The sequence below is a fragment of the Mchenga conophoros genome, linkage group LG11, assembly GCF_057382185.1.
Source record: "Mchenga conophoros isolate Kocher_MC1m ecotype Shallow Benthic linkage group LG11, M_conophoros_male_GT1.1, whole genome shotgun sequence".
Lineage (NCBI taxonomy): Eukaryota > Metazoa > Chordata > Actinopteri > Cichliformes > Cichlidae > Mchenga > Mchenga conophoros.
The window spans coordinates 24,485,186-24,507,945 of NC_140536.1; the positions used below are offsets into that span (position 1 = coordinate 24,485,186).

At 39.9% G+C, this 22,760-nt stretch overlaps 1 protein-coding gene across 2 annotated transcripts; it reads right to left on the reverse strand.

Moving 5' to 3' along the window:
* Positions 1 to 1,411: 1,411 nt before the first annotated feature.
* On the reverse strand, positions 1,412 to 21,635 carry cops7a (COP9 constitutive photomorphogenic homolog subunit 7A). 2 transcript variants are annotated; one of them, XM_085291701.1, is made up of 8 exons: positions 21,537 to 21,635; positions 14,892 to 15,014; positions 10,479 to 10,554; positions 9,668 to 9,756; positions 8,639 to 8,841; positions 8,442 to 8,547; positions 3,335 to 3,496; positions 1,412 to 2,019 (listed from the first exon to the last, which is right to left on the reverse strand). In XM_085291701.1, the coding sequence occupies exons 2-8, from the start codon at positions 15,012 to 15,014 to the stop codon at positions 1,957 to 1,959; spliced, it is 822 nt and encodes a 273-aa protein (XP_085147827.1). In that variant the 5' UTR covers positions 21,537 to 21,635; the 3' UTR covers positions 1,412 to 1,956. The 2 variants fall into 2 exon arrangements, with proteins under 2 accessions (XP_085147827.1, XP_085147828.1); XM_085291702.1 differs by having other exon boundaries at positions 3,327 to 3,496.
* Between the last annotated feature and the right edge of the window lie 1,125 nt (positions 21,636 to 22,760).

The window sequence follows — 22,760 nt, forward strand, 5'->3', positions numbered from 1 at the left end:
GCTCTGCCTATCTGTTTATTTCTGTGCATGTTGAATAAATTCCCCCTGGAGCGGTGCGATCGGCAATGCTTTATGGGAAGGATAAAGCTTACACCGTGCATTTTAATAGCTACCCCTGTATCCTAATCTTTTTCTCCCTGAAGTGAACATTTAGTCCACTGCCTTGCATTGATTTGAAACCACAAGCTTGGCATTGAAAAGTCTTGAATATGCCAGCCACGGTTGGCTGTTTTTACACCATTGAGGAGCAGATGAAAGGAGGTGAAGAATAAGGCGCTTGCTTTTGTCTGAAACTTCTTCCTTATCTCCTCACCTCATACGGATTTCTTGCGCTTTACAAAGATTAACGGGGTGCTAAGCAAGAATTTCCTCTGTGTAGTTTCTCAAACAAATGTCAATAAAATCAAGGCGGGCACGAGTAGAGAAATGCCACTGGAGTGTATTGAGATTCTGCGGCAGCATTGCCGCACAGCGTTTCCATCTCCTCTGGGCATTTTACTGATCAATCAAAGTAATTGATTGGCTCGGTTCCGCGTGGAAGTTTTAATGGTGGTCTAGTTATGAGACGTACCGGCAGGTGTTGCGGCAATTTAGGAACCATGATGGGTAAACAACAAACATTAATGCATAAGTTTAAAAAATAACAGGTGTGAACTCGTGCATGCGGTCTCTTGGTCACATGATCACACCTATAATAAAGCACGCAGCTGACACCGTCGACTCATCTCTCACTCGCAAACACCTCCAAAGGTGTGCAGCTGTTAGATTTCACAGATCCAATCTAGTAAAAAAATTGAACCGATGAAACTGAATCGCACTGACTGAAATTAACACCACTATTTATAAAGGTGAGGAGAAAAGTGGCAGGAAGGAGGGAACGCAGAAAAACGGGAGGTTAAATGAAAAGGGCCTCACAATTTCCGTCTGCTGCCCTTTCTCCATTGCTGATGGTCAGCTAATTGCAACCATTACTGTCACACGGGACGATGAGCGGAGAATTTAGAGGAAACAGAATCAAAAGAGTGAGAGAAGGACAGAGCGGTGAAGATGAAGGCAATTTTGACTGCGTGATGGAGGTACAAGAAAGGGTGGCAGGCAATTTCAACAGGCAATTTTGACATTGAAATAGAAGCTCTGGGCAAAACATTCTCATATGAAATATGGATGCTCTTAGAGTTTCTGTGTGTGTGTGTGTCTGTGTATGTGTAGCCATGCTGGTAGTGCACAGGGGAAGCCTCAGCTCTATAATACATTAGTCTCTTTGGGGACATGCCCTAATTAATGGCTTGACCTCCTAACGGGTAGCCCCCTTCTGCGAGTTAACATTTAGCAGCGCACCCTCCGGAGTTAGACTCTGAAGCGCATTTAATAAAAGAAGTGACAGTGACATTAATGAGACAGTCGAGACAAGTACAGGGCTTCGTTTTATTTTCCAACAATTTATATTCAGATTTTTTTTCCTTTTTTACACGTCTCACCTCAGAAGCGAGCGAGAGAGACAAATAATACAAAGCAACATAGAATTAAACTAAACCAAGAGAACAATTTAGACCAAAAAAATGCACACACACACACACACACACACACACACACACACAAACACACACACACTCGCGCATGCACACACACACGCATACACAAACAAACAGGCGTCAAATACACTGATCCTGTTTCTGGTCAAAGGCAACTGACTCCTGCTGCAGACTGCTCTGTCTCCGTGTATTTACACAAACAGTCCGCCCGTTAACGACTGCAGGAGAGGATGTCACGCCTGCTTTATCCATCAGCTCCGTGTGTGGTTCTCAATCCGTCAGGGTGAGATTTGGTTAGAAGAAAAAGTTCCCGTGAAGCTCCCTGGTTGTTCTGTGGTAAATGAACTGTGATCACATTTTATTTATTTATTTAAATGTTTGTTTTTGTCAACACCGTGTGTGCCCGTTGATTAGTGAGTGTCCATCAGTGCCGCTGTCCCTTCGTCCTCAGTTGGACTTGGACCAGATCTTGCCGCTGCCTCGCAGCCTGGACAGAAAACAAATACAAAACTCAGCTGGTGTTTCTTTTTTTTATTTAAATAATTTGATGACTTACATGTTTACTTTCTGCTTGCTCTACTGAAGCAACAAATTACTGATGCAACCTGGGTGCAAAAGTGTCTTTATGCTAAAATTCCCAACACCAGTATTTACAGTTTTGTTTTTTTCGCAGTGGCACTGATCACAGTGGATTTTCTTCTTCTGCATATTTCGGCAAAGAGCAGATTTCTAATAATAACAGCTGCAGTATCAGTCCCATCCTTTAAATAGCTTCATAAAGAAATGGTGTCAAAACTTGTTTTCATTTGAGGATTGAGGTTAAGCTATCATTAATTTGGATTTTAAAACACTGAGTGGATCTTCATTTGAATGATGTGTGGTGCTGAGTGATGGAAATTACAGGGCTCTATGCTTCGTCAAAATGTGACAGGCAGCCAGAAAATAATCACTGCTCTCTGTTTGACAAGAACAACATAAACAGCAGCCAAGCAAAGCATCTCGGCCGGTCACTGGAGGGGGGAAATGGTTCTTTCAGGAAGGAAACACGCGGGGCGTTTGTATATCCACTGACATTTTACAATCCAGGACAGATGTGAAATTAGCCACTGGTAATTAGGCCGGATGGAAGCAGAACAGAAAGAGAGTTCCTGATAGCGGGGTTATGGTACCGCTGCAAAACACTAATGTGCATCTGATAATAAAGCTACTTCATGCAGACACACGCTCTGCACAGACAAGCCACTTACAGCAGCAGCTGGCTTTTTACTGTTTATTAGAAAAATGGAAACACGGTGGTTCTCGGCTGAATTAACGTTTTGCTCTCTACAAGAAACCCGGACTAATGGCTTTAATTTAGTGTTTGAAGTAGTCTTTATAGTTTCATGCTTATAAGTAGGGATATACGTATTTATGAAGCACCTTTCAAAAATCACAGTTACAAAGTGCTTCAAAGAACAAAAGGAGGTGCAGCGATAAAACAAACGTAATGGAAAAAACCTCCATATGAAGCTTTCTGTTCCAATTTTGTGACTTGTAAAAATGAATTTCTTATTTGGATGGGGGAGAGAAGAACCTCAACAACAGAAACTTCATTTAAAAGCGTACCAACCAATTTGAATAAAATGCGCTCAATCTGTAAAATATTTAGCCATGAAAACAATAAATGCAATTTCTATGCAAACTCCTGGTGGGTGCTTTTGTATAATAAAATAAATAAATATGAAAGCAGCTCACTCAAAATACTCTGCTGCCCGCTACGTGCAACCACTACAAACACAGCGGGACGCCACTCACCCTTTCACCTTTGAGCTCTTTTTGCCTGGTTGTCTCGGTTCCTGAGAGGAAGCGGGGTCTCGTGGCTCGGCGGGTTGGTCTGCGTCCTGATTGGAGGCGGCTCCAGCTGGAGCGGGGCCTGACGATGGAGACGCGGCGCTGGCCTTTAACGTCTTCTGTAGATTTGAGACCTGGTGGAGAAGTGAAGAGAGAGGGTAAAAACTGAAAATTAAAGGGACGAGCGTGGGTGTCCTCTTGTGTTAGTGACACCAGGAGGCCATGTCAAAAATATTTAGAACAACTGGTAACGTAAAACTCTTGTGTCTGGGCTGCTGTTGGTCCTTCAGCCTGCTGTGGAGAAGACAGCAGCCATAACAGACAAAGAACTTCTTTGTAGTGAAGTGAAACTGAGTTAAAAATGATTAAGACGGTCCACTGCGGCTGCTGTCTGTGTGTCTCGTGCTGATTGTTTGGTCTTTGATATTTTTCCCATCTTCTTTCCCCATTGCGCTGAACTCTGCTGTCCTGTTCAAGCCAAACTTTCAACCAATCAGCATTCTACCTACGTACAGCGTCACTGCTACATGTCTTTGTCGGCTGCACACCCAGAATGAAGAAAAGGATCTACACAAGCGGACAAACACACGTCAGGGAGCAGATCTTGTTTTTTTTGTGCATGTAAAAAGTTACAAAAACCAAACTCCACTCTAATTATCCTTTTATGGTCGCGTGCTGAATTTTGTAGGCTGGTGTACTGGCCGTGTTGGACACCAGAGTGTATGACCGTTTCTTTCTTTAGCGCCATTTCAATGATATAACAGTACAGGAGCTCAGAGATGGTCTGATTACAGAGTAGGAGATGCTGCAACAGCTTGAAAGCTTGCTTCCTACTTTAACTTCTTCTATTCCCATAACAGCACTGATGCTGAGAACATGCAAGTGACAACTGCAGTGTGTAAGGTGCACCTGAACCAAGAAGTGTCAACGATCACAGGACTGTGGTGACATCACAGTTGACGCACAAAAAACAAATGCTTAATAACAGGTTTTTCTTCCTCAGAAAACGTGTAGCTGAAAAGTCTCTTTTGTAGTTGAGGATTTTTTTCTTCCTGTTACTTATCTACATCACTGTAGATAAGAATGAACAACTGCCTCGGTCCCACATTAGTCTAAAGGGCCATATACAAACGGAAGCATTCAAGGGCTGCCGCGGAGTCCAAGCCTCGACTGACCGATTTATCACCTATCTAATGTTCGCTGACGATAGCGCCATTTTTGCCGAAGACGACACCGAGGCAACTCACATCCTCTATGACATCGCCCGGCACTCCAAACTGTACGGCCTCAAGGTTAACGCTGAGAAGACCAAAGTCCTGACCACCGACGGCTCACCAACGATCGTCCACCTTGATGGTGTGCAGATCAAACAAGTCCAACAATTTCAATATCTGGGGTCCCTCGTCGAGGAGAAGAAAGTGGCATCATCAGCGGAGATATGCTCCAGAATCGGGCAGGCGGCGGCAGCATTCGCTTCCCTGCGCTGGTGCGTCTGGAAGAAGAACAACATCTCATTGGCGACAAAGATCCGCCTTTACTGAACCCTGCCCATTCTACTTTACGGCGCAGAGACGTGGACAATGCTCAAACACGACCTGAGCAAGCTCAAAGTTTTCCAAATGCGTTGCCTTAGATGCATTCTCGGCGTTTCCCTTCGCGACCGTCATTCGAATGACACCATCCTCACCAGCTGCGGCAGCCAACCAACGATCGGCGACCTAATCCAGCGCCGCCGACTCCTTTGGTTTGGCCACATTTGTCGAATGGACCCGAGCCGCTACCCCCATGGCCTACTCTGGTTGACCCGCCCCACCGATTGGAGGGTGCATCGAAATGCACCAAAGAAGACATGGATGAAACAAATCCAGGATGATTTGAAGGCCCTTCGACTTGACCTCGAGCAGGCAAGAACCATCGCCTTAGATCGAAAAGCGTGGAAGATAATCGTTGGTCAAGCAAGAGAACCTGCGGCACCTACAGGAGCGTACTGGTTGCGCGGCAGACCACCGCCGCTGGTCGCCCGCTAAGGACAAGAAGATATACAAATGGATGTGATGGTGAGAGGCAATGGACAGTGAGTTCTTAGGCCTGACCAGGAGGTACCAAACCCCTCTCCTACGACAACCTATGACAGGCTCCAGTTCTCCCGACTCTTCAAGTGGGACAGGTGGAGAGAACCAAATTCAGAGACTTGTAGAGATGACTGCCGAAATGACCGCAACACAAGATGCTCATTTATCCTGAACCAGAACCTGTAACATCCACTAGCAACCAGCTGTAAACAATGGGATTCAGAGCGATTCAGCTGATAAATCAATCACTTTAAATTCGGGGAGAGGTTATCTGTGTCTTCTAAGGTAATGAAGAGCCCGTGGATGACTTCTGGAGGGAACAGCCTGCATTTAGAAGCTTTAAAGTAGATTTTGTATCAAAGGAAACTTATAAAAGCTTTTATGTTCCACTGATTGTAATAAGTTACCTTTAAATATCCACTCCTTGCCATCTTTTCACTTCTTCAAACATGCTTTGCTTTGTCACCTCAAACCAGATTACTTATGCTTTCAGTAATTCAATCAGTTTTCTTCATCTCTTCTTTTAGTGGAGTGATTTATTGGATGATTTGTTTTCTTGTTTCTTCTTTTCTTTGTTGTGCTATTTTATTATGTTTCTTCTTCTGCACTTAAATATAAAATGTTACATCTCGAGCAGTTTAACCGCATGTAATAATTGTCAGCACAGTGCACGGCAAATGTGGCTAACACTGCAGTGTTGTTTACTTCTTCTGTTACTCTCTCTGCTTCCATAAACTGTATTTTAAAAGAGCCGAGTTCCCAATAAAGCAGTTCTCATTTACATACCTCTATTTTTCTCTTGTCAGACAACAGGACAAGCATGAAATAGTGACACAAACACGTCCCATTATACTGATGTTATGCAGCCTTAACTGACAAGCCATTATCCGAGCTGCTGCACTGCTAAATCCTGATTTTATAACGACAATGATGTAACAAAACCACAATTCAGAAAAGTTAACGGCAATGTATAAGCTGCGATATTGTCCATATTTACATGTTAATCTCTCAGAGGAATGCGTTTAGTTAATCTTATGAAAACGCTGTTAACTTAAGCAGTCCGAGTCCACTCATGTGAACTGCAGGTAGAAGCAAGTTAAATTTAGGATGTTTTAAGACCTTTTCAAGAGAAAAAAAAAAGAGACCAAGCATGGAAAGAGAATACACATTCATTCATTTTTGGCACGTTATCCATGGTTGTCTGTCTCTATGTGTTGACCCTGTGACAGACATCCTGTGGTGACCTGTCCAGGTCGTTCCTCGCCTCTTGCCCCGTGACAGCTGGGATAGGCTCCAGCGCCCCTCATAACCCTGATGGTGTCAACGGGAATAGAGATTATTCCCACTGCCACCGATACATACAGGGTGTATGAGAAAGAATTATCGTGGTTTATTTATCGTATTGACGCATGCTGTGAGTCCAGAGGGGCAACACATCGAACACTTGTGAACATTGTTTATATTTTGTATGTAAAGCTTTTATCAAACTAATTTTCCTATCGTTGCATGAACTGTTTTCTATAGATATAAGAACAGCCTCATATAAAGCAGCCACATCTAAATATGCAGCAGTGGCAGAAACAGTGGTGTTGTCTCATCCATACTAAAGTCAACACTTTCAAAGGTCATCTTATAGTTAAAGTACACTGAGAACACTTTCACTTTAAGAACACTTTGAGGGCTTGATGCAGCTTAACTCTTTGTGAGCAAACGAACGCTTGTAAAAGGGTACGTCTGTGCCAAGAGAGCGGCTCGCTGGCACGACGAAAGCGAAGAAATGTTGATTTGGTAAGTAATTCCTAATTGGGGAGACTGGCCAGGTTTCAGAGTATGGACAGATGTGAAAGGGGAGTGGCAAATGTCACCCAGCGGGTCAACAGAAGGTCAAAAATTCAATCCCGGGCTCTTCCATTTCACCTGTTGAAGTGTCCTTGGACAAGACACTAAAGCCCAGACTGCCACATACAGTCAGATGATGTGTTTTATGATTAGAAAGCTCTCAAAGCCTCTGCTGCTTGAATGTAGTTTTAATGTAAAAGGGATTTGAGTGCTCAGATGGAGTAAAGGAGTACTATGTTATTATTGGTCCATTTACATATGACACATGTACAGTTTGTTTAGTGAACATGTAAAACTATTCTAGTTACCCCCAATGAGTCTGCAAATATCTGTAAGTCTACATTAAAACAACAGTGAGGTACCTACATGAATACAAAAACATGTTTGCGTAGCTGCATCTGTTCCTGTTCACACTGCCCATGAATGCCTTTGAAAGTCCCCTCTCACTTTTCCATGCAAATTTGCAGTGAAAAGTTTACGTGAGGCTTCGGCCCCTTTTCCACAGACAGGACTTTAACCTTGCTGAGCTGCTCTCTTGCATGGAGAGGGAGTTTTGTACTAAGACAGCTTTAACCTTGGAAGATGCCCACTTGATTTGTCAAGCTCGAGCTAGTTGGAGCAATCACACATCATCAGTGAATTTACTGTCTAAATCTGGCATGAATACTAATAATAGAGGGGTGTGTCAGTGCCTGTGTGACTGACAGCATCTAGCAGGCTGCCTGAGTGTTGATGAAGGGAACATGAGAAAAGTAAACAAACTTGCACCGTGGCTTCATGTCAGTCAATTTAATGCAAATCTCGAAAAAATGTAAAATAAAAATGCATTCATTATCTTTTCTATTTTTTAACCCCACCAAGCAATTCACAGAGCTGCGCTAACAGAGAATAAAAATGTTTAGTTTAACATCAGCTGGACATTTAAGGGACTGCAGGTTTTTACTGACACAAAGTGCATTAGAAAAGAAATCACTTTAAATGGCTGTTATGAAATTGTTAATCGCATTCCCACTGATTACAGACTGATTACAGAAATGAGGTTGCAAATAACGAAATATGCAGTCAGGGTGAAACTAGAATACCACAAATGGCTGGTAGGGAAAAAAGGGGAGATAGTAGCCAAGCGGAAAAGAGACAGAACTGAAGACTGAAGGGAGGAAGGACTTACTTCTGTTTCCACTTGGACTTTGACCTTTAACTGGCTCTCTCTGTATTGGTTTGCCCTCGAGACTTGCTCCTCAATACCACACAGAACTGCCTCACAACCTGCACACCTGAGAGAGAACAAAAGCACGGAGTAAGAAAAACAGATAATTGAGACATAAATCTAAAGTGTGTCCACAGACACTTAGAGGTGATACTGACCACTCCTGCAGCGTGTTGATTATGTTTGGCAGCTCATTAGGGCCGAGGTCGCGACCCACGCTGCAGTCTACCTCCACCTGCTGGTTCCTCTGATCCAGTTTCCCCTGGATGATGTCGCAGTAAACAGCTTCAATCAGCAGGTCCTCGAGTTCCCGCACGTTCTTCAAATCGAGCTGTTGCAGGAGCAGCGAGTACGGCAGGCACTGAGGGGAAAATAAAGAGAAGAGGAAAGTGTAGGTAAGCAGGCAGCTAATTTGATTCCACTTCAGTGCTCTGATGGAAAATGACTAAAAAAAAAATGTTACAGTGAAAACGCTCATTTGTGTAAATGTCACTGCCAGAGGAAGATGAAAGGAGCTTAAATCTTTACAATCCTTCACTGGGCAATTAGTGAGTTCAAACCCACATGTAGGGAGAGCGGTGACACATTAAGGAGAAAAACAAGGGGGCAGGAGTGAAAAGAGCGATGTTAACGGACACAGATATTAAGTTAGAGGAGGAAGAAAAAAAAAAGACAGCACTGGTGAGAATAATGAATCTATTATTTATCAGGAGCAGAGAAAAGAAAAGGGCACAAGGAGAGGTGCAGGACAGTGGAGAGATGCTGTAACAAAAACACATAAGATGAATACTTTATCGTGGACATGGAGTGCTGGCACTGAAATTTCAAATGACACGAAGGGTACAAGTTGTGCTGGTAACTTTTCTTGAGAAATTAAGAGGCTCGTCTGTTGTTTTCCTCCAAATTTAGCTGATATATTTACAGCCACAAGCTTAGGATCACAGCCAACCTCACACGAGTGTTAAAAAGAAAAAGAGAAAAAAAAATCTGATTATGAGCCCGAGGAAAATAGCAAAGCCATCTAAAAGCAGAATTGCCCACATATCATTTATATCAGGGCTTGCTTTATGACGCCTGCAGCAAATTTATTTTCTAAGATTGAGACAAAGAAAACAAAAATCAATACAACACCACAGCTCATCTGCACTTTTATGTAAAACCTGGACGAGAGAATAATGGACCTGTACCTTGAGGTTGGAAGCCAAGCTGATGATTGACAGATGACGGAGTTTGTTTCTCTGTGCCGGGGTCAGCTCGGGAAGTGAGGCTGCTCTCTCTGCAGCAGCAGACGAGAATAATAATACACAAAAAAACAAATAGAAACACAATGGGAAACATTTACCAGAACAGTGTGTAAGTGTTACTTTACAGAGGGTCAAACAGCCACACATAATAGAAGCAAAACTTATTACTATGAGGTGTAATGTAACACAGCAAGGTGAAGGTGAGTGTGGAGCTGTTTAAGCAGTCAGAGAACAGAGTCAGGAGGAAGTCCATTTCCTGCAACTGTGCCTCCTGCTGACTCGCTACCCTGGTGACAGGACTCACGCCCCCTGAGACGGCAGCTCTGACAGCTCCTCTAAGGGATCCACTACACAGCTCTATGAAAGTAAATGTGCTCCCTGGCGGCAAGTCTCAAAAGGGAAAGAACAATAAAGTAGGCTACAATCTTTTTTTCCAGGCTATTGGTTGATCTTCAGTACATAATTAGTCATAATTAGGATTCCACTTCTACTTGAAGCTTCCTGGTGTGTTACGCAGAAAGCAATTTAAGTTGGAAAAGATTTGTTTACAGTCTGTTTGTGACACAGACAATCATCAGTCTAAATAGGCTCCAGCAATTTTTATCCATGAACCACCTGCCTGCAGCATTTCAGGTGAGGGTGTTTAAAGCCTCTGTGTCAAGGTGCCTGCCTTGAAGCAAAGAAATACGGCTCATAATAAAAGAGTTGCAGGGCCACCCTATTACTTATTTACATTGTGCTGCCGCTGCAATACCTTTGTAGTCGCAGTAGGTTCCATAGGCAAAGAGGTTCAGGAGCTGGTACACCGGTGCATGAGGACCATTCTCCAGCTGTGGTTTGGAGAGAAGATGAAAGAGAAAATGATGTGGCAGAATATTGTAAGTAATGAGACTCTCTACGTAAGAGCTATTCAACGGCATTTTATCCATGGACAGAGCAGAGGTGTTTCTGTGAGTCAGTAAAAAAGAAAGAAACACAAAAAAAGACCTGACGGGTATATTCAAATGTGTTAGGACTATTCTGCATTCATACCAGGCTCCAAAATCCATCTCTGGCGATCTGTGGGTCATTCCATCTCAGTTTATAATAAAAAAAAGAAGTTCCCACATGACAGTTTCACAGTTTTGCCTGAAAAGATTCCAGGTAAAGATGCACTATTTAGCAGGAATTATGCTGGATTTCAGCTCCCTGGTGACATTAATTTTTGCAGAAAAAATACTTTAAGTTATGAAAGGTTTTAGATGTTTTATAGCATAATTTTTGAGCGGCAACTTTAAAATTCTAGAAAATTACTTGAGCTGTGTCCTTCAAATATTTCAGAGTAAATATCTGGTGCTGACTCTCTGACTCTCAGGAGTGAAGCTCAGGTTAACAAAGAATGATGGATGTTTGAAGCATCATAAATATTTGGATGCCTAATCGCTTTCAATTTGGAGTCCTGAAGAAACTGCAAGTTCACGTAGGGATAAGTAGGGGCTTATATTTTCTTTATAGCTTCTCATATACAAGACACAAAATATTCTTTAAATCAGTCCAGATCAGCTGAATAGTTTCACTGATATTCAAGCTTGAATATGGAAAACAAAACCACATTTTCATTCAACTTCACTGTGATATTTCCCAGGTATGACCCGATGTACCAAATCTAAATTACCTTTTTTGAAAGAGGACATTTCTGCTAATAACATATCAAAATTTGTCCCAGTATGAATTTTGAAATACTCATCTTTATGTATGGCAGTTGAGGATTATAATAAATTCAAATATTTCTAAAATTTACTGGATCTAAGACAAAGGGCCTAAATTTCACCCGCTGCCTTTCATTTTTAATAGCCGAGATAAAATTTGAGAGATTGTCCTTATCAGATTATTGGCTACAGAGATACTCGGGCTTCAAAAGTGCATTTTAACATTCTTATTTAAGTATTTCCAAGATATAATTTTCAATCACTTGATCATAAAGTCTCAGTAATTCAGCTAATGACATTTTTTTTCAAAGAAATTATAAATACTACACCAACAGCATTTAATTCATTTGAAGAAATATAATATAACACCACATGCATTCACATGCATGAATTCTGCTACCTGTATAGCTTGCATCATCAACGTTAATGAAACAAGTTATCTTCAATAGCAGAATGTAACTAAAAGTTGAATTCCTTCATGGAAGTCTCAGCCTTTTTATGTCATCCTCCTTAATTACATATCTGCATCCAGTGTACCAGGAACTCCTGCCTGTAATCATGTGCTTATGGTACTGAGCACACATCCTCTCTTCTTGGCTAGAAAAAAAAACTTCCTGCTGGGCCCTGAAGGTGCATAAATTAAATTAAAACATGTTGCTCGGCTTCTGAAACAATCTTTGGCTCCCGTACATAAATTTAAGAGTGTCAAAAAAAAAAAAAAAAGAAAACACCTCATACTGAGAAAATGAGACAGAAAACCATCACAAATTTTGATATATTATTAACAGAAACCTTCTCTTTCTAAAAAAGGTAATTTGGATTTTGGTACATGGAGGCATACCTGGGGAATGTCACACTGAAGTTGGATGAAAATGTGTTTTTTTTCCCTCTCCACCTATACTGAAGCTTGAACATCAGTGAAACCATTCACCCGATCTTTTAAAGAATATTATATGCCTTGTGTATGAGAAGCTATAAACAAATTATCAGCCCTCTACTCTCCCCTTCCAGAATTTGTAGTTTCTACAAGCCTTCAAATCTGCTGTCAGAGATTAGACATCCAAGTATTTATGACACTTCAAGCTGCCATCATTCTATGTTAATTTAAACTACACCCCCGACAGTCCATATTAATATCGTCATGGTACCAGATATTTCCTCTGAAAAATCTAGCTCAAGTAATTTTCTAGATAAATGAACTTTAAAATATCCCCTCAAAAAAAGATGCCAGAAAAACGTCTGACAGCAGGGACCTGAAATTTAGCATAATTCCTATTAAGAGACTATCTTTGCCCTGGCAAATCTGAGATGGTCAGGTGGGAGGCATATGGTGAACTGACACAGAATGACCCCCGTCTAATATTTCCTGGTCCTTAACATTTAAATAGTAATCACATCCATCCATTTCCTCACCAGGGTTTTTTCTTGGCTCAGAGTTGGCCTTAGGCGGGTGACTACACACAGCATGATAAGGAAGATCGCCTGGTACAGTTACCTTATACCTTATGTGGCCATTTAATAAACAAACGTGTCAATTATATTTTAATTAATAAAAACCTGGCTAAAACATGCATGTTAAACAGTCGGGTACTAACATAGTGCTTTTCTACTAAATCTGATCACTCTTTGCTACTCCAAGCCTCATCCACCTGAAACACACACATTCATACAAGTGCTTTCATCGTTCACACACTTACACTCTGATGGATGAGGGCAACTCTGCAGTCAGTTTCTTGCCCAAGGATACTTTGACAGGCAGGTTAAAGGAGACAGGGATCGAACCACTAGCAATTAGCAGACAACCTGCGCTACCTCCTGATGCACAGCTTCCCCATGGTTTAAAAAAAATATTTTAATATAACTTTTTAAAAAAAAAAAGAAAGAGGGCAGGTGAAATTCTTCTTTGCTAATGTCCAGCTGCTCTATTGCAGAAATCCTATTCCATTTCAAACCATTTTCCCTGTCCTTATAAATAACTGGAGTCCATCTATTAAATTTAACAGAAATTATAGGGGGGAAAGGAATGACCGCAGTGGCCCTTCGTCTGACTTCTGTAATTGCCTACGTCGATTTGAGTGTTGTGCATGTCTGGAAAGTAGCTAAGAGGAAAGGAAAATATTCACTGCTGTTAAAAATACAAATATTGTCTGATGAAAAGAGAACACTTGTCTTTGTCCTGCCAGAGGAAAATCACAATAGAACTGAATAAACTCACACAGGATGTTTGGAATAGATTATTGTGTAAATAGATGCACAGTTAAAAAACAGTGAGGGGAAAAAACACAGAGGTAAATATTTGTGTAGGCTGTTGTATTGTTGCTCTTCTGTCTAAACTGACTCCAAACCGACATTTTTAATTTCCTGTGGTATTTATCACTTTGTCTGAACTGTTCAGAAATCTCAACTTTAGCTTTTTTCTCTTGTCTTTTTATTGCAATCTGTTAGTTAAAATGTCCTCTGCTATATTTCTTTAGGACTGCTTGTCTTCATTTTTTTTCACCTTGGTATGGTTCTTTATTAAATAAGGACAAATGCAATTTATCTGTTTAGCTCCTAAAAAAGGGTGTCTCAAATCCTTAGCAAATATTCCCGCTGGTCTGGCTTTTTCTCCATCCTTTTCACGGCTTAACTTAAGTAATGGATGAATGTTTCTGCTAAATCACACTCTCCTTTAAAAGCAGCATTTCGCTTCAAAAACAGGGTATTAGCTGTGTGTATGTAACGTGTTATCCTGCACTTTATGGTGCCTTCAGGAGCTCGATGCTTATTATGTGTTGTTGTGTTGATCGGAGGGTGAGTTCTGATTTCAGTCACTGGAACATAACTGTGGTGTTTTTCCACTTGCACGGATGGCAAATGTGATTCAGTTTGTAAACACTTGCAATCATACTACACACAAGCTGTGCAGCCACTGGTTTGGCTGATCAGCTTCTTCTTGTATTCATTAAAGGACATTTTTGTAATTTCCCTCTGCAGTTTTTAACTTAAACTCTCACCACCAGGGGGCAGCATTAAGACAGGAAGGTCTGCCATTTACCTGGCCAAAACTGTAAATAAGACTGTGCTTAATCATTTTCTGGTTAAGTGATTAAGCTTAAAGGTTATAGTGACTTACTGCATAATCTTTTGGGACCAGCTTGGCTCTAGTTCATCTTCAGTTTATATATCTTCAGGAAATTGACTTGTTAAGTATGACATCATTATCACTTCAGGATCCAAAAGCTCCTTCAAGTCCAAAAAGCAAACAAGCACTGAGGCACCACTGAGTTAAAAATGGTGCAAATTCTTTCAGCTCCAATAAAATTATCAGTGTGGTTGTTCTCTGTGGTGTTGTTGGTATCTTTAGTTAGTTTTGGAAGAATTTATTGATGGTGCATTTAAACACAAGACTTAACTAATAATGATTTTCATTCATGCCAGGACTGACAATATCCCAAAGGGCAGAGTGTGTGGATAAAGCGTGAGGAAAGAGCATTTACCTCTCTGACATTAGGCAGCTCCAAGATGTCAGAGAAAACATAGAGGCCTGGGGTCTCCAGCAGAGAGCTGACAGCCTGGGCCAGTGCTGAGCCTGACAGAGACAGGAGCTGCTCCACCTCCATCTGATGCCGGGAGGACACAGGTACCAGAAACACAGTTAGCAGGTTAGACGAGACAAGGATACTACAGAGACAAGGATGAGCTGCAGAGCAATCACGATAAGAATCAAAGAGATATCCTCTCTTATTGCCTTAGCTCTGCCACTTTATTAAAGCCCTCTGGGGACATCATATCAAAATCTTTGAAAAACACAAGAACAAGAACTACAATGGTCTATTAATGAAGCCTCAGACCCCACAGCATCTGCGTGCAATGCCATGCCCTTGTCAAACCTTGCAGCCACTCGTCACTTGTTGAAAATATATCTATATAAATGAACAATACTCACTCTAATTTAATGTCCAACAGCCAAGGGCTCTTGACCAAAGCACTTAACCCTCAAACTGCCTGGAGAGCTCCTCAGACACTGAAAGAGCAGCTTAACTGGGCAGTACCAAAGCAGGCAACAAGTGAAACGAATGTGAAGCAGGGCATGTATATTCATCAGCCCACTCCCTCAATAGAAATACGATGCAAATGCACTTTGGGCTGAAGGCAGCACCAGAATAATTACCTAAGTACTGACATGAATCTATCTGCGCCTCAAGCAGACACTTAAAATCTGGAAAGAAAACAAACAACCTAATAAACATCCAGGACCATACCCCGATCTAACCCGTCATATTTAATGTTTTCTTTACATTCTCTAGTTATAAAAATCTAAATGTATGCCAGTTTGATCCCACTTCCTCCTGATTCAAATGAGCCTCAACTGAGCAACTGATGGGATATTTTAAGATCTTAATCCCAGTAGACACATCCTGGGACACAAGGGAAGTTGGTATTACAGATGCATGATTAAATTATTGCAGTTGCATCATACTGGCATCATTACCTTAGGCCACTTCCTAAAATTTATGCAACAGTGTCTGGATACCCATTGTGGAGCTAATACTACTCTGCCTGCTTCTGCTGATGGCACCAATATAGTATCTTATCCCCATAAATTGGACACATTTAGATGCACATTATCATTGAGGAGGTCCAAAGTGCACATTCCCAGATGAGCTGAAAAGGTGAGTGGACATGCGATTTAATCAAACAAGTTAACCTACACCGTGCTAAAGAAACACCGCCTCTCGTACTTTCAGGGCTTTCTAAAAGTCAAATCAAGCTCGAAGTGTGAGGCTGAACTGGATCCATCTGTATACCTCAACTGAATTTAAAAGATGGCCAAAACTGGCTGCATATCAGTGAGAGGTGGCATGAGGAATTTGTTGATCTGCTCAATATGAGAGATGCAGCTGTCCAGACACAAGATACTGTGATATAATAAACATGAATAAAACAGAAAAAACCCCACTGTCATTCATGAATAAATTTAAAAGGACAGACAGCTGCAAATTAAGATACGTGGTTTTAACAAAGACCTTAGGTAATGCCTGTATTATTCTTTTTAACAACGTATCCTTAATTTTGCCTATTCATTTACTTTAATTGTGTATTAATGTTAATACAATGTCCCTGTCCTACCATATTCAGGCATTACAAGTCCTACTCAAAACATTCAGTTCTTTAGCTATTGTTATTGCTGAGAGGAGCTCTATATTTGGACAGCTAGAAAATCAAAGTGACTACGACAGTTTATTAAATAATAAAAAGTCTATACTGCAAGCAGAAGAAATACAAAATTGAATTTTGGAGCTGCAAGCTTCCACTGTTTTCTAATACCCCAAACTCACTAAACAGCTCCCTGTGCTATAGACTTTGCATCGCAACCAAGACACATGCTGAAGGTCACTGCAAACCACTGCTAAGGCTTGAGTTTTTGTTTTGACACTTCACATAGTCAGCTTCTTATTAAATGCTGAGGCAAACTGAGCCATAAAAACACAGAGGTTACAGCCTGTGCAAATACTAAAAACCTAAAACAAAGAACAGAAGCTTAAATCATTTTAAAGCTACTTAAAGGAAAATAACTGATGAGATGTTTGGTTCTAGATTAACTAAGACCATATGGACAGAGGACAGAAATTATCACGATGTGACAATAAAGTTGCTTGTTTTGGTTAGGTGGGGTTTGTGTCCTCTTTACCTTTCTGCAGGCAACTTTGGGAGCTGCATATGTTTTATGTTTGACTGCTGTCTAGACCAGGGTCACTGCATATAAACACATTGATTTGTGTCATTTTAACAGCATTTTTGAGCCCTCATAATCTCTTAAGTACAGGAGGAGCTGTAGCATGAAATTTTCTGGGCTGAAAAACAAATTTAACATCGAGTGAAGAACTGCAACCAAATTAACTTTACACCCACTCCAAGTGTCACCATCTAAGGCTAAAATCAATTTTTTGTTTAGCACAGTTTCTTCTGTAACCAACTTTGAGGATCATCATGGGATATATCACTGTTCAAATAACTAAACTGTATCAATGTAATGTCTATCACATAGAATAACAGAAACAAACACTGGTACCCAGAAAGAAACTTCAGGAAGTGCATTTTGGATAAACTCTCAAGGGTTATACCACTGTGTAAGCTATCTGGCTGGTGAAAACAAGCTATGAAAGCTATATATCTACATTTTGGTACCAGATTCATTTTTAGATGCTACTCAAACTACATGCTTTATGTCAGTGCAAATTTTCACCCACTGAGGGCTTGAAAAAAAGACTTTTTCATAGTGTGAAGGTAAATTTAGCATATGTTCTTAGAATATTGAATGGTCATTAATAAAAAAGAATCTGTTTATTCGGAGAGGCTCAGGTGGGAGACACTCACTGAATTTATCGTTGAATGACCCACCAACCTGATTAGCATGTTTGCTGTTTCTCAATGCTAATGTTTTCTTTCTACCCTTTCCCCAACCAGTAGAGACAGATGGCAGCCCTCACTGAACCAGTCTGGTTCTCTCTGAGGTTTCTTCCTGCTAATAAGACCCCCTACTGTGCTTGCTCAAATGAAAATTGTTGTGCTTTACTTTAAACTACCGTATTTTCTGCACTATAAGGCGCACTTAAAATCCTTTAACTTTCTCAAAAATTGACAGTGCGCCTTATGTATGAATTCTGGTTGTGCTTACGGACCTCGAACCGATTTTATGTGGTACACAGTGCTCAAAAATCTGTCAAAAAATGTTTTAGAATGACTTAAGCTACGAAGCCGCACAGCTTGATGGATTGTTGGAGCATTATGGCTACCATAGTCAGGAGCCTTGCGGAGTAATCTGGGTACAAAACTCCGTCCGCATCAGGTCCCAAAGTCAGACGAACACTGCAGCATCACCGAGAGTTATAAACTGTCTAAATTCTTTCCTCTGTAATAAAATGATCAGTGTTGTTGCTTTACCGGGTGTAACAGTTAAGTTTAACATCCAGGCATCCATGAAAACAGAATTTATTACATTTAACGGAGTTAGAAATTATCAGGAAGTTAGCTCGCTAGTTTCCACCTAAACAAGATATACCATGTTCTGACAGAGAGATTTCTGAAAAAATTAAAATGTACAGCTCTGCTATCACTTCCAACATAAGTGAAGACAGAAAACTAAACAGCAGTGACGTTTGTAGCGTTACTGAAGTTGGGCTAGATGGTATATAATGATGTGCTACATGATCGCTAGCGGCACAGCTATGCTAGCATAACATAAACAGTAAAGCTGGAATGCTAACGCTTGTTTCGCTTAATGCGCCTTATAATCCGGTGCGCCTATGTATGGAAGCAGACCCGTTCATCGACAGTGCACCTTATAATCCAGTGCGTCTTATGGTCCGAAAAATATGGTAGTTACTATTCTGAAATCCCCTGAGATTACTTGTGTTATAATTTTAGTAAGTAAGTAAGTAAACTTTATTTATTAAGCGCTTTTCGCAGACAGGCAATCACAAAGCGCTGTACACAAATATTAAAATATTAAAATAAACAATAAAATCAATAGACATTATATACAATGTAAAAGATCAAATGTAAATAATGTAAAAAAAATAAAATAAAATAAAATAAAATATGTAGATCAACAAAAGGCTTGTTTGAACAGAAGAGTTTAACTGTTTTTTAAAAACAGTTAAAAACAGTTTTGTAGCATTTTAAGTATCATCTACGTATCAAATCTGTGAGAGTTAAAACACTAGTAGACTATTTAGAAGTAAGGCCATAACTATTAGTCTGTCAATTGGCTTCATTTGTTCGGAATATGAAAATTAAAGATTAACCAACTGTGGAATTATGGGCCCATATTGGTGGTAATTATCATTATTATCTCATTTTGAATTTGATAGTAGCAACACGTCTCAAAAAAGTTCTTCTTTTTCATAGTGTTCCAAATGTTTTCAGTCAGCAAAAGAGCTGGATTGCAGGCAGTCCAGTTCAGCACCCGGACCAGGAAGTCACGCTGTTTTCATAGCAGCGGTATGCAGTTTCACATTGTCTTACTGATTTATGGAAGGACTTTTTTGAAGAAAAAAAAAAAGCCAGATAATCCCTCTCCTCTTTAGTCAAGAGGATACAGTGTCCACGTTTTGCAAAAAGAATTTCAATTCATATGACCTCAGAACAGTTTTCTATTTGCCTCAGTCCCTTTTCAATGAGCTGTGACCCAGAGAAGATGAGGTTTCTGGATCATGTTCACATATGGATTATTATTTGCATAATAGAGCTTTAATCTGCATTTGTGGATGTGATGTTGAAGTGTGTTAAAAGACAGTAATATCAACAAGTGTTCCTGAACCCATGCAGTGATTTTCAGAATAACATAATCCTGTCTGTTTTTAATGCAGTGTTGCTTGAGGGGCTAAATTGCAATGGCATCCAATAGTGATTGTCGACATTGTCCCTTGGGCACTTTGAATCATTTAATATTGTTGTGGACTGCAGATGATGAGATACTCAAAGTCTTAACAACTTTATTATCGAGGTACATTACTCCGAAACTATTCTCCAATTTGTAGATGCAGTTTTTGTTTTTTGGCAACAGATCATGTTACTGACTTTTTGCCAATTAATCCAATTAGTTACAAAATGTTCCTCCATCTGTTTCTTCTTCATACTGCTTACTTTTTTAACCTTTAATTGCTCCCAAACCAAATTTATGGAAACATGTTTCTGACATGAAATTAAAAATGAACGGATATTTTTCATAAAACAGTGTCTCCATGTGAATAAAATCTGGGTTTGTGAGATTTTAAAATCATTCCATTCTGTTTTTAGTCACATTTTACACAATGTTGGAAGTGAGTTTGTGCTTGCCAATACACTGATATTCCCTTAATAAGGCTAATACTAGCGCTTACTAATATTCACTTCATGTTTATCAGTGTACCCTTGAGAAACTGTCATTCACACTCTACCAGAGATAAGGGTGACACCTTCAAATAGCTTGTTTAGTCAAACGAGCAGTGTACCCCACAAATTATATTTAAAGTGTTATAAATACCTCTGGGAACTAAACCATTTTTGTCATGTTTGTTTTATGGATATATTTAAATTGACTGTTCTGCATGAAAAAGGAGCACAAATACATTTTAGCACTAATTGACATTCATAAATAAGAGCCTTCTTTGCTGACAGTTTTCGGTCAAAGTCACAAATAAATCTGCAACTTTTCAGGTCATTAATACAATACTGTTTGAATCAACTTGTGTGCATAAAGTTTGCATTTAAATATGAAACTACTTCAAGCAAAGTTCCTTCACCACTTGGAAGCCACCTTGAAACCTATCCGTGCGTATATTTCCAAGCATTATCTATAATTATTTGTAATTTAATTGTTCAGCAGCACAAAAGCTGCATCTACAGAGCAAGCAGTCAACCTGACTGCTTTAAAATGGCAGACTTTGCCCAGAAATTGGGTCTTTAAAAAATTATTGTTTCCTTGCTTGAAGTTTTACTTCTATCACCATGTTAATTTTGTTACATTCTTTGTTAAAATTAAATTAATATTCGTCTTTCAAGTCTAAAGCAGTAAACAGAAACGTCTCTGTCATTCTGTACTGATTCAAGATCTCAATTTTAAACTTGTTAATATTAAATAACAATAACAACAACAACAACAACAACAACAATAATAATGATGATGATGATGATGATGATGATCTATTTATTCAAACAAAAATCAACCAAAACATAAAGTGGCGCTTACAGAGACTTAAAGGGTCATGTGTTGTCCTGAAGTAAGTAGTTAAATTTAGGGTGCACTGATATTAAGCTTATATGCTTACCCGGGGCGAAACATCAAATCAGCTGTCAGATAAAGTGCTAAAGATACACATTATAACTGTAGTTTTGGGTAGCTGCCCGACTTTAAGCTCACTGTTTACGTAAACATTACCTATTATTCAAGCTCAATGTGTCATGCTAGCTCGGCTGCTAGCGGCTAATTAGCCGCCGACAGGCTTCATCTAACCGCTGACTTCAGGCCTCAGTCCATTTTAAGGCTTTATATTGACTTCAAACATGCCACCATCGTATTCAGATAGCCAATAAACTACATATGCATTGAAATATTAAAACAAAAATGGTAAAACGCGGATTAGCGTGTTAAAATTTACCTTGTTGTGTTGGTTTCTGGCAGACAGTTTCCCTTTCGAGCGCTCAGTTCCGCTACAACAAAGTGACGTAATCCGTGATTGGACAGCCGCTCAAAGCAGGCGGGACAAAGGCAGCTGTCAATCACGATTTGTTACAGCGGATTAGAGAGGAGAGCACCACTTAGCGGCGACTGGGTATACTCCACGCAAATGTTAGCGGACTGTACCGAGTGTCAATGTTCTCATGAACAGCAGTCAGTGATGAAATGCTTCTTCCTGCTAAACACAAAGCCAAATAAAACAGTTAGCATGCTTTCAACTTAGGAACATAAATATGAAAAAAAAGGCCTCAACTGTTTATTATCTTCAATAACCTTTACTAATATTTATTTTCTCTCTAATATTACTCTACATCTCCCAAAGTCTATGTATGTATTTCAGAGGGAAACTCAAGACAAGCATGATATCTTTATCTTCTTATTTTGGCTGCTCCCTTTAGGGATCGCTACAGTGGATCATCTGCTAGCTCCTAGCATCCTCCTCTATTAGAATAGAATAGAATAGAATAGAATTCAACTTTATTGTCATTGCACATGCACAGGTACAGGGCAACGAAATGCAGTTTGCATCCATCCAGAAGTGCTTTAGTGATATAGATATATTACAATATATATTAGCAATAATATAGATATGTGAGTATATTACAGAAATGGGTCTATTATGGTATGTTATAATGTACACGGTATGAAGTATGTTGTGAATATTCTATAACTATAAGTATGTACAGGCTGTAGTGAGTACAAGCTATGTACAGGCTATGAACAGGATATAAATATGAAAAACTATACAGAATATGAAATAAATAACTTTACAGAAATCTGAGATATACAGCTATACAGCTATACTGCATGTCCTCCTTAAACAACATCTGAACCTACGCTCTGGTTTGGTTCTTTCCTTTAAGATATTTCCTTAGGAATTAATACAGTATTCTGATTCTGAATCCTCCTGCCTGGATGCTTGATATTCAACATTTTCTCAGTGATATATCCACACTCCCTCCTCTGCAAATAAACCAAACCATCTCAGCTCTCTTATGTACCCTCTGTTGCTTTGAATGGTTGGCCACAGGTATTTAAATCTTTACTATCTCTACTCCTTTTATGATCCCTCACACACACGTATTCTGTCTTGCTTCTGCTGACTTACATTCCTCTTCTCTTCAGACTATGCCTCCATCACTTT